Genomic DNA, 18,171 nt, shown 5'->3' with positions numbered 1-18,171 from the left:
CATGAACACTCTGGCTTGGAGAGTGTGCTGGTGTTGAAAAAGGGAGACTAAGGTCTGAATGCTCTTTATCCTGGCTGGACTGGGATATGCTAGAGCTGTAGGTGTGTCTATGGTAGCTCCTAGATACTGATGAACGTGCGAAGGCTCTAGGTGCGACTTGGTGTAGTTTATTGTAAACCCTAAGTCGTGCAATGCTTGAATTGTTTGTTTTGTGTGTTGGACACACTGGTTGAACGATTTTGCTTTTATGAGCCAATCGTCGAGGTAAGGGAAGACATGCATCTGTTGTCTTCTGAGATGTGTTGCTACTACTGCTAAGCACTTTGTAAACACTCGTGGTGCTGTTGTGACCCCGAATGGAAGGACTTTGAACTGATAGTGTTGTCCTTGTATGACAAACCTTAGATACTTCCTGTGCGCAGGATGTATAGGAACATGAAAATAGGCATCCTTTAGGTCTAGTGTTGAAAGAAAGTCTCCCTGTTGTAGTAGTGGGAGTACTTGTAAAGTGATCATGTGAAAATAATCTGATTGTATGTAATGGTTGGGGGGCCTGAGGTCGAGAATTGGTCTTAGTGTCCCGTCCTTCTTTGGAATTAGGAAGTACAGGGAGTAAACTCCTGTTCCCCGTTCCTCTAAAGGAACTACCTGAAAAGCATCCTTCTGTAGAAGTGCTATAACTTCCTGTTGAAGCAGAGTTATATGTTCTGTGGACATTGGACGCTGCCTGGGTGGTATATTTGGGGGGGTTGCTGTGCTACATTCTATTGGCAGACCTCAATTTTCACCTGGAAAAAAGCAACGACAGCAACACCACCACCCTGCTGGACAATCTTGCCAACCTCGGACTCAAACAACTTGTTAATACCCCCACTCACTACGCAGGTCACACTCTCGACCCTATCTTCACCTCCAGCAAACATATCTCCTTCAGTCACACCACAGCTCTCCATTGGACGGACCACAGCTGCGTTCACTTGATCTACAAAAAGACCACAACCCACAACCATCCTCAACCTACTCTGCGAAGAAACTGGAACAAAATCACCATCGACCAGATCTCCTCATCGCTTCTTCAAAACCCCCCTGCCCACTCTTCGAACCCCAACCAAGCAGCCATTAACTTCACTCAATGGCTAACCAACAGCGCCGACAGCCTAGCACCCCTGAAAAAACGTCAAATCAAACTAGGCAGCAAAAACGCCCCCTGGTTCAACGATGATCTTAAGAAATCCAAGAAACTCTGTCGCTCCCTTGAGAAGGCATGGAAAAAAGACCCAAACACCAGCACCAGGGACGCCTTCAAAACGCCATCCGCATACACCACCAACTGATCCGGACCGCCAAGAAAGCCGCATTCAATGACCGACTTGACAACAACGCCCATAACAGCAAGGAATTATTCAACATCGTCAAAGAGTTTACCAACCCCACTGCCAACTCCAATGACATCACTCCCTGTCAAGCCCTTTGCGACTCCCTAGCTTCGTTCTTCCACGACAAAATCGCAGACATCCACAACAGCTTTGACAACCAACCCGGAAACCAACCCACCCAACCTTCTGCCGTACCTTCACCCCCCTTGAACATCCTTAATGACTGGAACCCAATCTCCACTGAGGACACCATCCGCCTGATGAACTCCATCCACTCAGGATCCCCCACAGACCCATGCCCTCACCACATCTTCAACAAAGCTGACTCCATCATCGCACCCCACCTCCGAGATGTCATCAACTGCTCCCTCAACTCCGCCACCTTCCCGGAAAGCTGGAAACACGCCGAACTCAGCACCCTTCTTAAAAAACCCACAGCTGACCCCACCGAACTCAAAAACTACCGCCCCATCTTGCTCCTTCCATTCCCGGGCAAAGTCATCGAGAAAGCTGTCAACAACCAGCTCCCCGCCTTCCTCGAAAGCAACAAATCCCTCGACTCCTCACAGTCTGGCTTCCGAGCCAAACACAGCAGTGAGACCGCACTCATCGCAGCAACAGACGACATTCGAACTCTACTGGACAATGGAGACACAGTCGCCCTCATCCTCCTCGACCTCTCCGCAGCCTTCGACACAGTCTGTCATAGCACCCTGTTACAACGCCTCAGAAACATCGGAATCCAAGGAAAAGCACTGGAATGGATCACCTCGTTCCTTGCCGGAAGAACCCAGAGAGTCCGCCTCCCACCATTAAAAGTCAGAGGCCACTGAAGTCATCTGCGGCGTGCCACAAGGATCTTCACTCAGCCCCCCCACTCCTCAACGTATACATGAGCCCCCTCGCGACCATCGCACGCCAACACAACCTCAACATCATCTCCTACGCTGATGACACTCAACTGATCCTCTCACTCACCAAAGACCCTAATACCGCCAAAACAAACTTACATAAAGGAATGAAAGAAGTAGCCGAGTGGATGAAGCACAGCCGTCTGAAACTGAATTCCGACAAAACAGAAGTCCTGATCCTTGGTACCTCCCCCTCCGCCTGGGACGACTCGTGGTGGCCAGAGTCCCTTGGAAAAGCACCCATCCCGACAGACCACGCACGGAACCTGGGCGTCATTCTGGACTCCTCACTCTCGATGACCAGACAGGTCAACGCCGTTTCATCATCTTGCTTCAACATCCTTCGCATGCTCAAAAAAACATTTTGCTGGATCCCCACCGAAACTAGAAAAACGGTCACCCACGCATTGGTTACAAGCCGCTTGGACTACGGAAACACCTTATACGCCGGTACCACCGCAAAACTTCAGAAAAAACTCCAATGCATCCAGAACGCATCAGCCAGACTCATACTAGACATTCCGCGTAAAGACCACATTTCTGGTCACCTGAAAAACCTCCACTGGCTCCCCGTCAATAAGAGGATAACATTCCGCCTCCTAACCCACGCACACAAAGCACTTTACGAACTTGGACCCGAATGCCTCAACACACGACTTTCCTTCTACACCCCCTCCCGCCAGCTACGCTCCTCCCACCAAGCCCTTGCTGCTGTACCTCGCATCAACAAAACCACCATGGGAGGAAGATCCTTCTCCTACCTGGCAGCCAAAACTTGGAACTCACTTCCCACTCACCTTCGCCTCACTCAGAACCACCTAGCATTCAGAAAGCAACTTAAAACCTGGATATTCGACAATTCCCCACCCTTCTCCAAGCGCCTTGAGACCCTGTGGGTATGTAGCGCGCTATGTAAATTAATTGAATTGAATTGAATTGAGTTCTAGGCAGTAGCCATGTTGGATAATTTGTCTTACCCATCTGTCTGTTGTGATGGAATTCCAGACAGGTAGGAACTGTGATAATCTGCCCCCCACAGGAGTGGAATGCTGTTGGGGAGACAGAGGGAAGTCACTGTTTGGGAGTGGAAGAGGAGCGGTTGTTGTTATTACCTCAACCTCTTCCCTTGTTATTGTTGCCTCTGTATCCTCCTCTAAAGTAGCCCTTACTAGAGGAGGTCTGTGTGTGCGTCTTAAAAGATGATGTTGTATCTGTGCCGGTCTGCTTCGAGCCTCCTCTATAAAAGGAGCGGCGAAAGGAACTTCTAGTCTGTGTGGATTGTAATGCACCCATAGACTTAGCTGTGTCAGTGTCTTTCTTCATCTTTTCTAGTGTGTTGTCTACTTCCGGCCCGAACAACTGGTTCTGATTGAAGGGCTGGTTCAAGATGGTAGTCTGTACCTCTGGTTTAAAACCTAAAATGCTTAACCACGCATGACGTCCGAGTATAACACTAGTATTGACTGCTCTGGAAGCTGTGTCAGCTACATCTAGTGCACATTTAATTGAGGCATTGAATATTAATTTGCCTTCCTGTAAGAGCTCTGCTGCCTGATCCTTGTATTGATCTGGGAGGTGCTCCATTAGTTTTTCAAATTGGTCGTAGTGAGCCCTGTCATAGCGTGAGAGTAAGGCTTGTGTGTTTGCTATGCGCTATATGTGTGTTTGTTGCCTGCGCAGCAATCTGTTTCCCTGACGCATCAATAACTTTAGATTCTTTGTCAGGCGGGGGCATGTCACCAGAAGTCTGGGAATTGGCTCTTTTATGTGCATTAGACCCTACCAAAGAGTCTAGTGGCAGATGTCCCTTAATATAGTCTGGATCAGATGGTGCTGGTCTATACTTTTTTTCTATGCTTGGATTTAACATCGTACCGGGTCTTTAAATATGTCTGGAGCATGTTTAATGACTCCTTTTATCATGGGTCGTATTTGCGTAGACCTTTGTGACTGCTCAAATGTATCCAGTAAAAAATCCTCATCAATGGCATCAGAGTGCATTGGAACCCCATGGTAAAGGGCAGCTCTATTTAATAGATGATTAACCCCAATACTATGTTCTGGAGGGGAAGGTTTTGTTGGGTAGTACTGAGGATCAGGAAAGTCTGGCACATTGTGTGGTGGAAAACCATATATGACTTCATCCTTAGGATATTCTGGATTGACATCTTCATCTAAAGGGTATGCATGTGGGTCTGGTACGTCATTCCCCCCACCTAAATCATACTCCTGGTCAGTGTGGTGTGATGATGCAGGAGATTGAACAGGAGAAGCTATAGGTTCAAAATAAGGAGGGATAGGAGAGGAAGAAGGTGAAGGAGAGGAAGGGTGCATTGGAGAAGTTGCACAATCCTTTTTCTTGGCAGGAACCACAGGTAGAAGTGGTGTGTCTGCTAGTCTCTTCTTGTAAGGAATGGCTTCCACATGTCCAGTTTTTGGATTGATATGGACCTTTCTTTGTTTAGGATCTTGTCTAAACAGTTCTTCCTCCTCTACAATCTTCTTCGGCGCCAATTTTTTCGGTGCTAATAGGGGTTGTTTTGTGATTTTTGCTTTAGGAGGAGTTATCGAGTCCTGTGGCAAATTTTTCGGTGCCGAAGGTGGTTTCGGCTTGGTAGGCTTGTCAGATGGTTTAGGTGTCTCTGTATCAGGCATTGGAGTCTTTGGTACAGATGTTGGAGATTTCGGCGTGGAGACAGGTCTCGTTGGCCCTGCGGCACCGGACTCTGGCTTTCCATCTTTATTTTTGGAACCGGAAGGTTTCGGAGTCGAAGCTTTCGTGTCCGGTACAGTTTTTGGCTTCGGCGCCGATGTGTCTTTTGGTTTGGGTGCCGAAGGATCTTTGTCTTTGGGCACCGAAGGGCGTTTTGGCTTCGGTGTCGAAGAGTCCTTCGGTGTCGAAGGATGTTTCGTGCCAATGGAGGAGGTGGATTTGGCACATGTGGTTTCGTCGGTGCTGAGGCACCGGAAGGCGTAGTCTTTTTCCTCGTAGCAGAGCCCGAAGGTGGGGCGTTTGAGGGTAGATTCCGGTCTCGACTGGGCCCCATGGGCGGAGTGCCGACTGCTGCCTTTGGCTTGGGTAGTGTATGTTGTGCAGGGGCAAGAGTACTCACGGGCTGCCGAGATGGAATCGAGTTGTCTGAGTACTCTGCCCCCGATATGATCTGGAGATCAGGCGAGTCTTCCTCGGCGACGAGTGGATCCTCGTCCCCGGAGACGTCTTCTCCGAGGATCTTCTCCTCAAAGATGGCCTCCGGTGCTGGCGCTGATCTCCTCATCTCGTGTCCACGGCCCTCCGATCCAGAATGGTCTTCTTCGATCGGAAGGATGCACAGGCTGTGCAGGTCGACACGTCGTGTTCCGGCGATAGACAGAGGTTGCAGACCTCGTGATGGTCGCTTTGAGGGAATTTTGCTCGACATAGCGGGCATCTCTTGAATGGAGTTTTGTCCATGAGGCGTAGGCCGTACGGCGCCGATAGGCTCAACGGCCCACGTCGACGCACCGGAATTTAGCTGGTGATGTCGAAAAGTCTATTCAATGTTGAAAATGTTTATATAAAGTTTCACGCTTCGAAGTTGCTGAAAAAGTCTTTTCTAGCCGGAGCGGAAAACTTTCATCCGAACCCAGTGGCGGAAAAAAACAATCTGAGGATGGAATCGATGACCATTCGCAGTATTGTCCAAGGGAGGAGTCACCTATCTCGTGACTACAAAGACTTCTTCCGAAAAGACAACAACCTGCAATCATCCGAGCGCAACACCAGGTGGCGATATATTGCAAAAGTGTACGATCTGTAGCTCATATGCCTCGAACATAAGACTTATGTTTTGAAAACAAGTATTTGTACGGATTTTTTAACACTTTAATTTTCATAATGTACAAAAATAAGCTTGGAATTAGAATGCAGAAACAATACTACTTCAGAACCAACCACTATCAAAAAAGGCATAACAACCCTTAGTTTTTAACATTAGCTACATGCATGCCTGAGGCCCGTGGAGATATGAGCAAGCCCTTAAACAGAGGCAATTATTACCAATTATGTTTCAACACAACACTTTTTAATGTAATGTCCGAACCTTACACTTCAAACTCTAAATCAATACCTCCATTACATTACACTCATTTACATTTAGACTTCATATTTCATTCAGGGAGTCTATGGATCTGGGGATATAGTAACTGCTGTATATACATCTTCCAACGTATTAAATTCTCCTCTAATTGATCATCTATGTGGACCAATTTTAACCTAATCCTCTCTGCTGTTGCCTATTCACCTACATCTTTCACCTTTCCAGCTTTTGTGTTTTCTGGACTCATCCAATTTACAGCTACAGTGAATAGTGCAACGTTATTCTACATTTTGACTTTAGTTTTAAAAGTATCCCAACAAATAGGCGCTTGGGTAATTGCAACTGAAAGCCCAATATCTGTCTGACACTTGTTCCCAGTACTGCAGTATTCAGGGACATGTGCAGGTCATGTGGGTGAAGAACAAGTTACTTACCTTCGGTAACGATATATTTGTAAGAAACAGTAGTTAGTATTAGATTCCTTACCTTAGAATATCCCCAGGCGTCAGACTGGATCCGAAAATTTTTGCGTAGCAGTACCCTTGTGCGTCGGTAGGCATCATCCGAGGCTCCGCGTCCGTCGTCGTGGGCGCCGTGATGACGTCGTCGGAGTACTTAGACGCCGCCTCCGCACGCTGACTTCAGTTCTTAGACACAGCTTTTCCGTGCCAGAAACGCAGAGCCATGTTAAAAACCAACACTGGGGCCATTGAAACTAGGGCCCTGAAAGGGAATGACCTTAACCCTAGATATTCATTCGCAGAACGGGGAGGATGGGTGGGGCGGTAAGGAATCTAATACTAACTACTGTTTCTTACAGATATATTGTTACCGAAGAAGTAGCTTGTTCATCTGAAAGAAACAGGTTAGTATTAGGTTCCTTACCTTAGAATAGATACCCAAGCAATACCAACCCCGGTGGTGGGTCTGCGAACCGATAATCACACCAGAAAGTCCTGGAGGACGGAACGGCCAAAGAAGCCATCCCTCCGGACTTGGCTGTCCAGGTAGTAGTGTCTTGCAATCGTGTGCAGCGAGGCCCATGTAGCTGCCTGACGGATGTCCTGCAAGGGGACTCCCCGGCCCAGGGCAGTGGTAGCCGCCTTGGCCCGAGTGGAATGGGCCCTCAGCCCAACAGGAGGCTCCTTCTTCGCCAAGGAGTAACAAGCCTTGATACACAAGACGACCCACCAAGAGATGGTCCGCTTGTGCACTGCCCGTCCCTTCTTAGCGCCCACGTAACCAACAAAGAGTTGGTCATCCACCCGGAACTGGCGTGTGCGATCTAGATAGAACGAAAGCACACGTTTTGGGTCCAGACGGTGGAGCCGCTCTTCCTCCTTTGAGGGATGCGGAGGCGGAAAGAAGGTGGGCAAGGTGATAGACTGCCTGATGTGGAAGGCCGTGACAACCTTGGGCAGAAAAGAGGGTCTAGTCCGCCACACAACCTTGTACGGATGGACAGAAAGGAAAGGAGGTTTGGAAGAAAGAGCCTGGAGCTCACTCACTCTCCTGGCAGAGGTGATGGCAACCAGCAAGGCAGTCTTCAGAGTAAGAAGGCGGAGAGGACAGTTATGAAGTGGCTCAAAGGGAGCGCACATCAGGTAGGTAAGAACAAGGTTCAAGTCAAACTTAGGCATCACAAACGGAACAGGGGGAAACATGTGTGTGATGCCTTTCAGAAAACGAGTTACAATAGGGGACTTGAACAAAGATGGTTGATCAGGCAGCCTTAGAAAGGCTGAAAGGGCAGAAAGGTAGCCCTTGATAGTGCCCAGAGCAGAGCCCTGCTGGGCAAGAGAAAGAAGGAAGAGGAGAACCTCGGAAAGGGGGGCAGTGTGTGGATCCACAGCCTTTGCTGTGCACCATGCCACAAATCAGTTCCACCTGCAGACGTATACCGACTTTGTGGAGGGGCACCTGGCTGCCAGAATAACATTACAGACTTCAGGAGGCAAGCCAAATGGCCTCGACTGTCGCCGCTCAATCTCCAAGCATGGAGGTGGAGACTGGACAGGTTCGGGTGGAGGACAGTCCCTTGCTGCTGCGACAGAAGGTCCTCCTGAAAAAGCAGACAAATCGGGAGATCGACAGACATGCTGAGTAGCTCGGGATACCAGTACCTTCGTGCCCAGTCCGGAGCCACAAGGATGAATTGGGCCCGGTCGCGTTTGATCTTCTTCAGCACTCTGGGCAGAAGTGGTATAGGCGGTAAGGCTTACAACAGACCGCAACTCCATTCGCGACGAAAAGCATCTACGAGCGAGTGCCGCCTTGGAAATTCCAACGCGCAGAACTGATGGCATTGCGCGTTCTCTTCAGTGGCGAATAGATTTAACCAAGGCTCTCCCCACTGCAGAAAGAGACCTTGCGCCACGTCCAAGTTCAGACGCCATTCGTGATCCATCATGCACCGGCGGCTGAGTTAGTCCGCCCTGGCGTTCAGAGAACCTGCCAGGTGTTGAACCACCATTGTCACGCCCTGATGTTCCAGCCACTGCCAGAGGCGCAGAGCCTCCTGGCAGAGGGTCCACGACCCCACCCCGCCCTGTTTCTTGCAGTACCACATGGCAGTGGTGTTGTCCGTGAACACCTGCACTACACTCCCCCAGACAGAGGTGAGGAATGCCTTCAGTGCTAAACGAATCTCCCACAGCTCCAAAAGGTTGATATGGAGCCGGGACTCCGCCGGAGACCAGAGGCCTCTGATCTCCACCTCTCCCATGTGGCCTCCCCAGCCCTGGAGGGACGCGTCCGTCACAACTACGTGCTCCGGTTGGGGAAGGGAGAGGGATCTGCCGCTGACCCAATCGCGGTTCCGTGAGCCACCACTGCAGCGGTCTCGCAGTGCCCTCCGAGATCAGGACATGGTCGGAAAAGTTGCCCTGATGCTGGGCCCACTGAAACTTCATATCCCAATGCAGAGCCCGCATCCGCCATCGTGCGTGATGCACAAGAAGGATGCAGGAGGCCATCAGCCCCAGAAGCCGGAGCGTCAACCTGACCAAGACTCGGGATAAAGGCTGAAAGATCAGAATCAGAGCCTGAAAATCCCGAATCCGCTGTCTGGGAGTGTAAACCCGAAACTGCCCAGAGTCTAGAACCGCTCCGATGAAGAGGAGCTTCTGGGAGGGGCACGGGTGTGACTCCGGCACATTGATGGAGAACCCCAGCTGGTGCAGGAGGTCTGCCGTAGCCTGGAGGTGGCTGACGACTGTCTGGGGCGAACCCGCCTTCAACAACCAGTCGTCGAGGTAGGGGAAGACTGAAACCCCTAACCTGCGCAGATGAGCTGCGACCACCGCCATCACCTTCGCGAACACCCGTGGGGCGCTGGTAAGGCCGAAGGGGAGCACGGTAAACTGAAAGTGCTTGTGGCCTATCGTGAACCGCAGGTAGCGCCGGTGGGCTGGCAGGACGAGGATGTGGAAATAAGCGTCCTGCAAGTCCAACGCTACCATCCAGTCTCCTGGGTCCAGGGCAGCTAAGACCTGAGCAAGTGTCAGCATTTTGAGCTTCTCCTTCTGGAGGAAGCCGTTGACGGTCCGTAAATCCAAGATAGGGAGTAGGCCCCTTCTTCGAAAACGATCAAAAGGGATCGCAAAAAGTTAGTCAAAAATTGACTAAGGTACCACTTTTTCCGGATCTGACCTGCTGGCGCGGAAAAAAGAAGAACTGACGTCAGCGCACGGAGGTGGCGTCTAAGTACTCCGACGACGTCATCACGGCGCCCACGATGCCGACGACGGACGCGGAGCCGTGGACGACGCCTACCGACGCGCAAGGGTACTGCTATTCAAAAATTTCCGCATCTAGTCCGACGCCTGGGGATATTCTAAGGTAAGGAATCCAATACTAACCTGTTTCTTTCAGATTGTCGCACCAGCAGCATTACATTGTATACATAGATCTAATTTATTGTAGGCTAGTAACAGAATCATGGGAGTGAAGCATGTACTATGTGATATTTTAAACTGGAACAAGGTAAATCAAGCATTACTCAATGCAAGCATTACTCTGAATCTTTTTCCATTCTTTAATAGCAATTCATATCTCATTTGTATTTTATAGCCAATATTGTCTGCGTAAAATCTGCCCAAGTTTCCTGATAGAATTCTGTGATTTTCCCACTGAGTGATCGCAGATCTTCGGATGTTGTCAGAGTGTTCATTACCTATGTGACCTGTGGTAACAGTCATCCTTTAATTATTTTGCTACATTGTAAAAGTTGCCCCAGGCCACCTGAAAGACCTCTTGCTTCCTCAAATGTTACAAATGGTCAGGTGCCCAATTTGTGCGGGTCCTACTCTATTCCATCTGGAAATATTGATGTCACTGGTTACTTGATTAATGTGTGATGGAGACCACAGTGGGATTTGCATTGTATACAGAGATATTGTGTGACATGTTTTCACCGTTTGTTTCATATTGGTTTCCGCAATTCAAGTTCACTGCCTACTTGCAGAAGCCTTACCTGTCCTGTGCCAATGTCAAAATATTCAAAGTCCACATTTACAGAGGAGATAGAGACACCAACAGGGAGCTTCCGCTTGTGCAGACCACGCAGGCGGCCTGTCCCTGAAGGGATCAGGTGAGCAGCCTCCTCCTCCTTCATTCTTTGTGCGGCTTCTTCCTTGGCCTTCTTCTGGGCTGCTTTGTTTTCTGCCTCAGCTTTCATTTTTTCCTAAAAACAAGGCAAGAGATTTCAACATGATAAAAGAGATGTGGGTACACACCCAGCACATCACCCACTTCATCGCTATTCTGCCTTCCCAAGAAAACAAAGCTTTTTGAAGCGATATGTTGTATTCTGCTGCCTTGGACAATGAGTAAACGATCTACACACACCCTCTATACTACATCTTCCCTGAGACCCATTCCAGTGAGAAGCAGAACACTCGGAACCTCAGATCTGCTTATTTTAAGACTCAAAGTAATCGGCACATGTAGTGTCGATGAGAGAAATGCATTAGTAAAGGAGCTGACAAACTCAAAAGGTGAGGAATGCCATTACACACTGTCGCTGCCCTACTTTTTACGGAATACTAGAGATTTTCAGCCCCTGGATTTGATCATCTTTGAGCCTAATTGGGGGGTATTCTATGATATTGCAGATATCCAATCGAAATGCATCCCACACCCGTCTTCTAGTTAAGTGAGATTAGTGCTCCGCCCCTCATATAGAATAACACAAGAGCAGAAAGTTGATGAGAGCTAAACGTAATGCAGAGGCACAAGCCTTTTTTACAGGTAGCACTGGAGGAGAAGACGAGTGCTGTCCATCCCAAGTAAAATCTCTCCAGTCCTGTATAATTGGGGTCCTTACTCTGCCCCCCCTCCGCATTGCTTTCATGCTTTTTAAGGAAGCAAATCCAAGTATGCTGTAGCGCTTACCTTTATCCTATAGGTATCTGATGAGTTGGGGTATGTATAACTCAATTTCTTGCAGACCCAGATAATCCACCTAAGATCAGAACTCTGACCTAGTTTCTCCCTGTGCTCGTCTATGGTTTTGCTAGCAACATTCACATTCATTGCATGGCTCATGCTACATAACATTTCAGACTTTGTGAACACTGCATCTGCCTCGGTCCAGACTGAGAGGAACAAATATGTTACTATACTCACAGACCTTAGGGCAGTGTACCATTGTACGCTGACGTAGCCCAATTACAGAACCACTGTAATTTCCCTACTAACACCTATGGTTTCAATGCTACAAAGTAGGGATTACACAATTGGACCGTAATCCTATATTTTAGGTGCCAGTCCTCACTGGTCATCTGGTGGATTAAGTGGATGTCCCGGTTCTGTAAGTGCATCAGAACCCCAAAACTCTTGCATTCAATTGGCTACATTAGAGATTCACTTTCTTGAAGTGTCTGGTGCCAGCATCTCTTACTGAATAACAGACTATGGGAGACCACTCAAGATGCAGGGGAGAGGAGAGGCTGTGGCGTTGTGGCCAGAGATGCAGACTTTGGAACTGAGGAATCAGATCGAGTTTCAGCATATTCTCAACATCCTGTGATTCTGGACAAATCACTCAATCTCCCTGTGCCTTTAAAAAAACTGCATGCAATCTTGTATAACGTAACTGGCAATCATGGTAAGTTCCCCAATATCTTCAGGCCGAGTTTGCACAATATAAACATGCATAAAATAAACACATTTTAAAAAGCGCATTGGCCTCACTTTAAACTGTGCTCCAGCCCACGACTACCCGATACCTGGTACTTCAAAACGGAGGTTTGCAAACAGCTAATATTAACCGGACATCATCCCCAGTGAGTTGGAACCCTTCTTCATTAGAAGGAAGAAAACAAGTTACTTACCTGTAACTTTGGTTCCCCAGTATTGGTAACTTTCATAGATTCCCATGCTTTTGTATCATTTCCCGTCGTCGGAATGGGAGTCTCGGTAACAAAAATACCATAGCAGTAGGTACAAAAGAGAAAGAAAAAGGCCTAGGCATCAATCCCTTTTGTAGCATATCACCCTCTTTTTGTAAAAGAGACCAAACTTCTGTAGGACTAGCTTTCCTCGGGGAGGTGGGTGGGCGCATGGAATCTATGAAAGTTACCAATACTGGGGAACCAAAGTTACAGGTAAGTAACTTGTTTTCTTGCCCCAGTATTGGAACTTTCATAGATTCACATGCTTTTGTATCTGAGTAGCAAGCAGTTAGCAATTAAAAAAACACATTTTGTGTAATAAATACATTGTAATAGCCAACATGACATAAAGATACAAAATGTGCAAATAACGGAAGGTGGGATAGAAAGGAAAGCTCTCCAATTATTGGAAGAGGTTCCTCAGGACAGCGTAGCCCACTGCCGCATCCTCTTGCTGTAAGGATTCCAAGCAGTACTGCTTAGTAAAGGTGTGGACGCTGCTCCAGGTAGCAGCTCTGCAAATGTCTTTAATCTGCACCCCCGCAAAGAGGGCTGCTGAAGAAGCCACCGACCTTGCGGAATGTGCCCGAACCCTGCCAGTCAGCGGTTTCCCTGCTGCAGTTTGGCAATGTAGAATGGCACTTGTAATCCATCTCGCCATCCCCTGTTTTGACAGCGGGAGACCTTTGCTTGGACCACCAAAAGCAACAAACAATTGAGAGGATTTCCGAAATCCCTCTGTATGATCCAAATTTAATTTCAAACATCGTTGTACATCCAAAGAATGCAGCGATCTCTCAGCTGGTGTAGCCGGCTGAGGAAAGAACGCTTTCAGAATAACCGGCTCGTTCAAGTGGAAGTCCGAGGGTACCTTGGGTATGAACCTAGGGTTAGTTCTCAGGATAACAGTGTTCCTTTTAAATTGCAGGAAAGGCTCCTGGATTGTTATCCAATACGTCTTGCCGATGTGAGAGCAAGAAGGAGAGCCAATTTCCATAAAAGGAACTTCATGTCCGAACGATGAATTGGTTCAAATGGGCTTTTCATGAGCTGCGTGAGGACTAGATTTAGGTGCCAGGTAGGAGGCGGAGGCCTCACTGGTGGATAGACCCGGAACAAGCCCTTTAGAAATTGTTTCACAATTCTGGAAGACCACAACGAAGGACCAGACTCAGACCGTCTGTATCTTGAAATGGCTGCCAAATGAACCTTTATAGAAGAATGGGCCAGCCCCGACTTAGCCAGGGACAAGAGATAAGGTAGAAGTTGATGAGGCTTTGAAGTAAAGGGGTCAACTTTCTCTCTCCTGCACCAAATACAAAATCTCTTCCATTTTAAGCGGTAAGTCTTGTTTGTGGAAGGAGCTCTCACCTGGGAGAGGACTTCCTTAATTTCGTTTGAGATTCGGAGATTCATAAATTCTCGCTGCTCAGGAGCCATGCTGTCAGGAGTAATGACTGTGGATCTGGGTGCCAATCCTGTCCTTCGGACATTGTGAGGAGATCTGGAATAGTCCTCAAGGGAAGAGGAGGAGTCAGCGACAACAGATGGAGTTCAGTGAATCAGAACCGTCTCGGCCAAGCAGGGGCTATCAAGATCATACTGCATGATTCCACCTTGATCTTCCGGATAAGCTTCGGGATCAGTGGGATGGGGGGGGAAAGGCGTAGACAAATGTCCTTGACCAGGCTATCGAAAGCGCATTCTCCAATGATCCTCGGTGGTAAAGCCTGCTTGCATAAGACCGGCATTTCTTGTTGGTCGGTGTGGCAAAGAGATCCACTGCTGGTCTGCCCCACTGGCTGAGGACCTCCTCTAGAATTCGCTGGTTCAACTCCCACTCGTGACTGACTGAGGATAACCTGCTCAACCCGTCATCTTTCTCGTTTAGAACTCCTGGCAAGTGTTCTGCTTTCAGTGATATCCCGTGAAGGATCGCCCATTCCTAGATCTGTTGAGCTTCCTGTGATAACGGAAGAGATGTGGTTCCTCCTTCCTTGTTCACATAATGCATGGCCGCTGTGTTGTCCGTTCTGATGAGCACTCGTGAACCTTCTAGGCGAGGAATAAAGGCTTGTAGAGCCAATTTTATCGCTCTTAGCTCCAAGACATTGATGTGGAGCCATCGATCGTGAGGAGACCAATGGCCACTGACATGTAGGTCTTGCATCACTGCTCACCAACCCTCCAATGACGCGGGCGTTGTCACTACTTGAGGAGACGGATCGCTTACGAAGGATAGACCTTGGGACAAGTTTCTTTGATCTGTCCACCATAAGGCCGCTGTTCTCATCATTGGAGTGACTGTTGTAGGAAGGTGGATATCTGACTATGGTTGCCCCCAACTTTTTGCCTGGTGTTTTGCTGGTTTTTCGACTTAGTTGACCTGGGACCCTGCTATTCAGGGCCCCAGGCCCACTGCTCTCTGTGTAAAATGGATTCCATGTACCTTAGGTACATATCTAATTGGATACTGAATCACCTTATCAGTCCCTGTACAGTGTACCTTAGGTACCCAGGGCATAGGTGTACCAAGGGCCTACCAGGGGCTGCAGCATGTATTATACCACCCCTGGCTGGCCATCCAAATCTGACACAACTGGCTGCACGACAGCTGGGGCAAGGTGGCGTAATCACCCTTTGCTTTAGATATAGTATTCCTATATCTAACTCTAAAATGGACACATGTATTCCTATCAGTCACTCCTATGGCAGACCTTAACAATCCTGAAGGCAGAGTGCTTGGAATTATGTGAGATGGTGCTCTGGCATGAGCTGAGCCCGTCTGCAGCTTGCGGAACCAAGTCCTAATAGCTGTTCCATGATAACGCGTACCATATACTCCTAAGTGCATTATAATCCTCGCGGTTATTTGCTATCTTTGGTATCGCTTTATCAAAACATGTCGAGTAAGGTGTCATACGATTTGGAATACTAACCCCTCGCCAATTCTGGCGACGGGGTTAGCATTCCACCCTTCTAGAGGGACACGACATGTATGTAACTGTGAACCTCGGTTAAAGCTAACTCGAGCCTCAGCATCACAAAATGGATGCTGCCACCACAGACACAAGTCTGACCTCCTGCTGCTGGGAGTCCTTCCAGCGAGGAGAGCTAGGAAAAAGGGTTTCCTGTCAGGGGCGGTGCTAGCACCATCCCAGACAGGGTTTTGTGTATCCCAGGTAGGCAGGGCTGAGAGGAAGGTGACTGCAAGTGGCACCCCGGTGCTCACTATGCATCTGCCGGCTTGAACCAGTTCCAGGGGCACACCAGCCCCTGAGCTGGGGAAAGTCCGGACAAGGGAGAGGGGTGTAATCACCCCCCCTCCTTGTCCCACCCATGGGCAGGACCTAGTCGCGTGCCTGCCCCTTTTTTTAGAATCAAGGTAGGAGCAGGCCCCCTTACCAAATTGGATAGTTCTGAATCTTGACTACTTTCCACGAAAGGACTCTTGACTATTTCTGAAGACTCTCCCTTGTGGCTAAGGAGTAGCCACCCTGCACCCGCAGGCACCATCTAAGCACCGCGGTTTGCTGTAAGTCCATATTCCGGATCAAGACTGCCCAGCTCGACGAGACCCGGATTCCCTGGCATCTCTGACCTCTACCTGCATCATCAGCCCAGCTGAGATTTGTGGGTGTGACGAGACCTGAGGGGACCGGCCATCTTCAAAACTGCACGACGCTTAACCAGCACGACCGCCGAGGGATCCTCGAGTGAGTGCTTTGGGGTTTGAGAAGCCCTGACCCTGAGCAGCTCCAGCACCGAAGTCCAGCCCCCCAGCATCCACGAGATCTGCGTGGGGCCCTTCTGCTCTTTGCTGCTCACCGCGTTGTCCGGTCACTTGCCTGCTGGCTAGTGGCCCTCCTGACGATGAACCACGACGATTACACCGCTGGTCTGGTTGCTCCAGACTGGCCCTTGCTCCCTTCCAAGAGAGGAGCACCCCGGACCCTCCTGGTCCACTCCAGACGCCATCTTGACTCCACCGTGTGGGCTTGACTTTGCCAAGGTTTGTTGCCCCAATCCTGGGTCCAGCATCGCCGACAGCAGACACCTTTGTGGGACAGCTCGCACCTCCAGCCTGGTCGCCGACAACGCCTCCTGGTCCGAGGGACAGCAGAGTCCAGTGTCGCCCACTCACCTGGTCGAGGTGACTTCATCCGGTGCCATCCTGGTGCCCACCTAATCACTGGCTAGTGATTAAGAACTGAGTCCCCTCTGCTTTCAGGTCGTCGCCATCATCGATCCAGGCTTGGATCACTCCGGACATCTTCACTGGTCGCCTACCAGCAACTTCTTCTTTCAGGCTCCATAGACTTCAACGAGGATTCCCGACGTCTTTTGAACCCTATGCAGCCGCAGCCCCTGGGCTAGGAAACCTGAGCATTTTGGTGCTCCAACGTAGGTTCACTAAGTGTCCAGATCCTTTGTCGTTTTAAGTCTATCTAGTCGGATTCGTCCGATAACAGTAACTTTGTGAATACTAGCTTCCATAGACTTTGTCCCGCATCCCGAGTGAGAGTGCACACACTGCACCCGATCTCCCTAGGCCTCCTGCTCCTAACCTTAGGGTTCAGTAGTGTAGTCCTAGCGATCCTGAAGCCTCTGGATCGTGTTACTCACCTGCTAGTATTTCGCATTCCACTTTTAGTGTATATGGTTTTTCGTGCCCATCGGGCGTTTGTGTAAATTGTGCGACTTAAAGTATTTTCTTAAGAGTTTTGTTGTGTGCTTAGCTCCCTGACTCATAAAGAGATCAGGGTAGACTTGCTATAAATAAATATCCTTTTATTTTCATAACAACTTGTGTGGTGTCCTTTCACTTGGTGTTCAAGGGGTATATGTGATGGTATAACAGTTGGCTTAACACGCCCTCTAGAGTTTAGCCTAAAGACTGCTCTTGTCCATGCTACTAGGATAGCTGGTCTATAAGGTTGACTTACAACCAATCATCAATAAGGGTCGTTTGGTATGATACACAGTGATCACTAGAATAGTGAGCACTATATATCAACTTCTCACAACTGTCACCCTGTCTTTGAATGATCCGTGAATCTGTTTCCATTGGATGTCTAGTTGTTCCTGCAGGGGACGCATTCTCAGTCTGCAGTGAGGAATCAGAGGTATGCATGATATAATTACCCCCAGCAGAGATTTGTAGCGGCGTACTGAAAGACACCTTTTTTGTAAGTCCCGAGCCAAGGTCTGTAGTTTTTCCTTCCTTTCCAGGGCTGGGAAAGCCTTCGTGAGTTGTGAGTCCAGGATGGCTCCCAGGAAACGTGCCTTTCTGGACGGAACCAGGGATGATTTGTCCTTGTTTAAAGTGAGTCCCAGATTCTGAAACAAGTTTGTACAAGCCTGAACAGCGTCCCGCGCTGCTTCACACGAGGCCTTCAGCAACCAGTCG

The 18,171-nt window shown here is 48.9% G+C and overlaps 1 protein-coding gene across 1 annotated transcript in view; it reads right to left on the bottom strand.

Annotated features, from left to right (window-relative positions):
- Positions 1 to 10,789: 10,789 nt before the first annotated feature.
- LOC147666659 (SEC23-interacting protein-like) overlaps positions 10,790 to 18,171 on the bottom strand; it is a 257,834-nt gene continuing 250,452 nt past the window's right edge. The window contains exon 13 of the mRNA XM_086948989.1: positions 10,790 to 11,050. Within this exon, the coding sequence (XP_086805115.1) occupies positions 10,790 to 11,050 (261 nt within the window). The remainder of the gene's footprint in view (positions 11,051 to 18,171) is intronic.

This window comes from Lissotriton vulgaris, unplaced genomic scaffold (genome assembly GCF_964263255.1).
Source record: "Lissotriton vulgaris unplaced genomic scaffold, aLisVul1.2 SCAFFOLD_750, whole genome shotgun sequence".
NCBI lineage: Eukaryota > Metazoa > Chordata > Amphibia > Caudata > Salamandridae > Lissotriton > Lissotriton vulgaris.
This window is presented reverse-complemented; position numbering and strand designations above follow the sequence as displayed.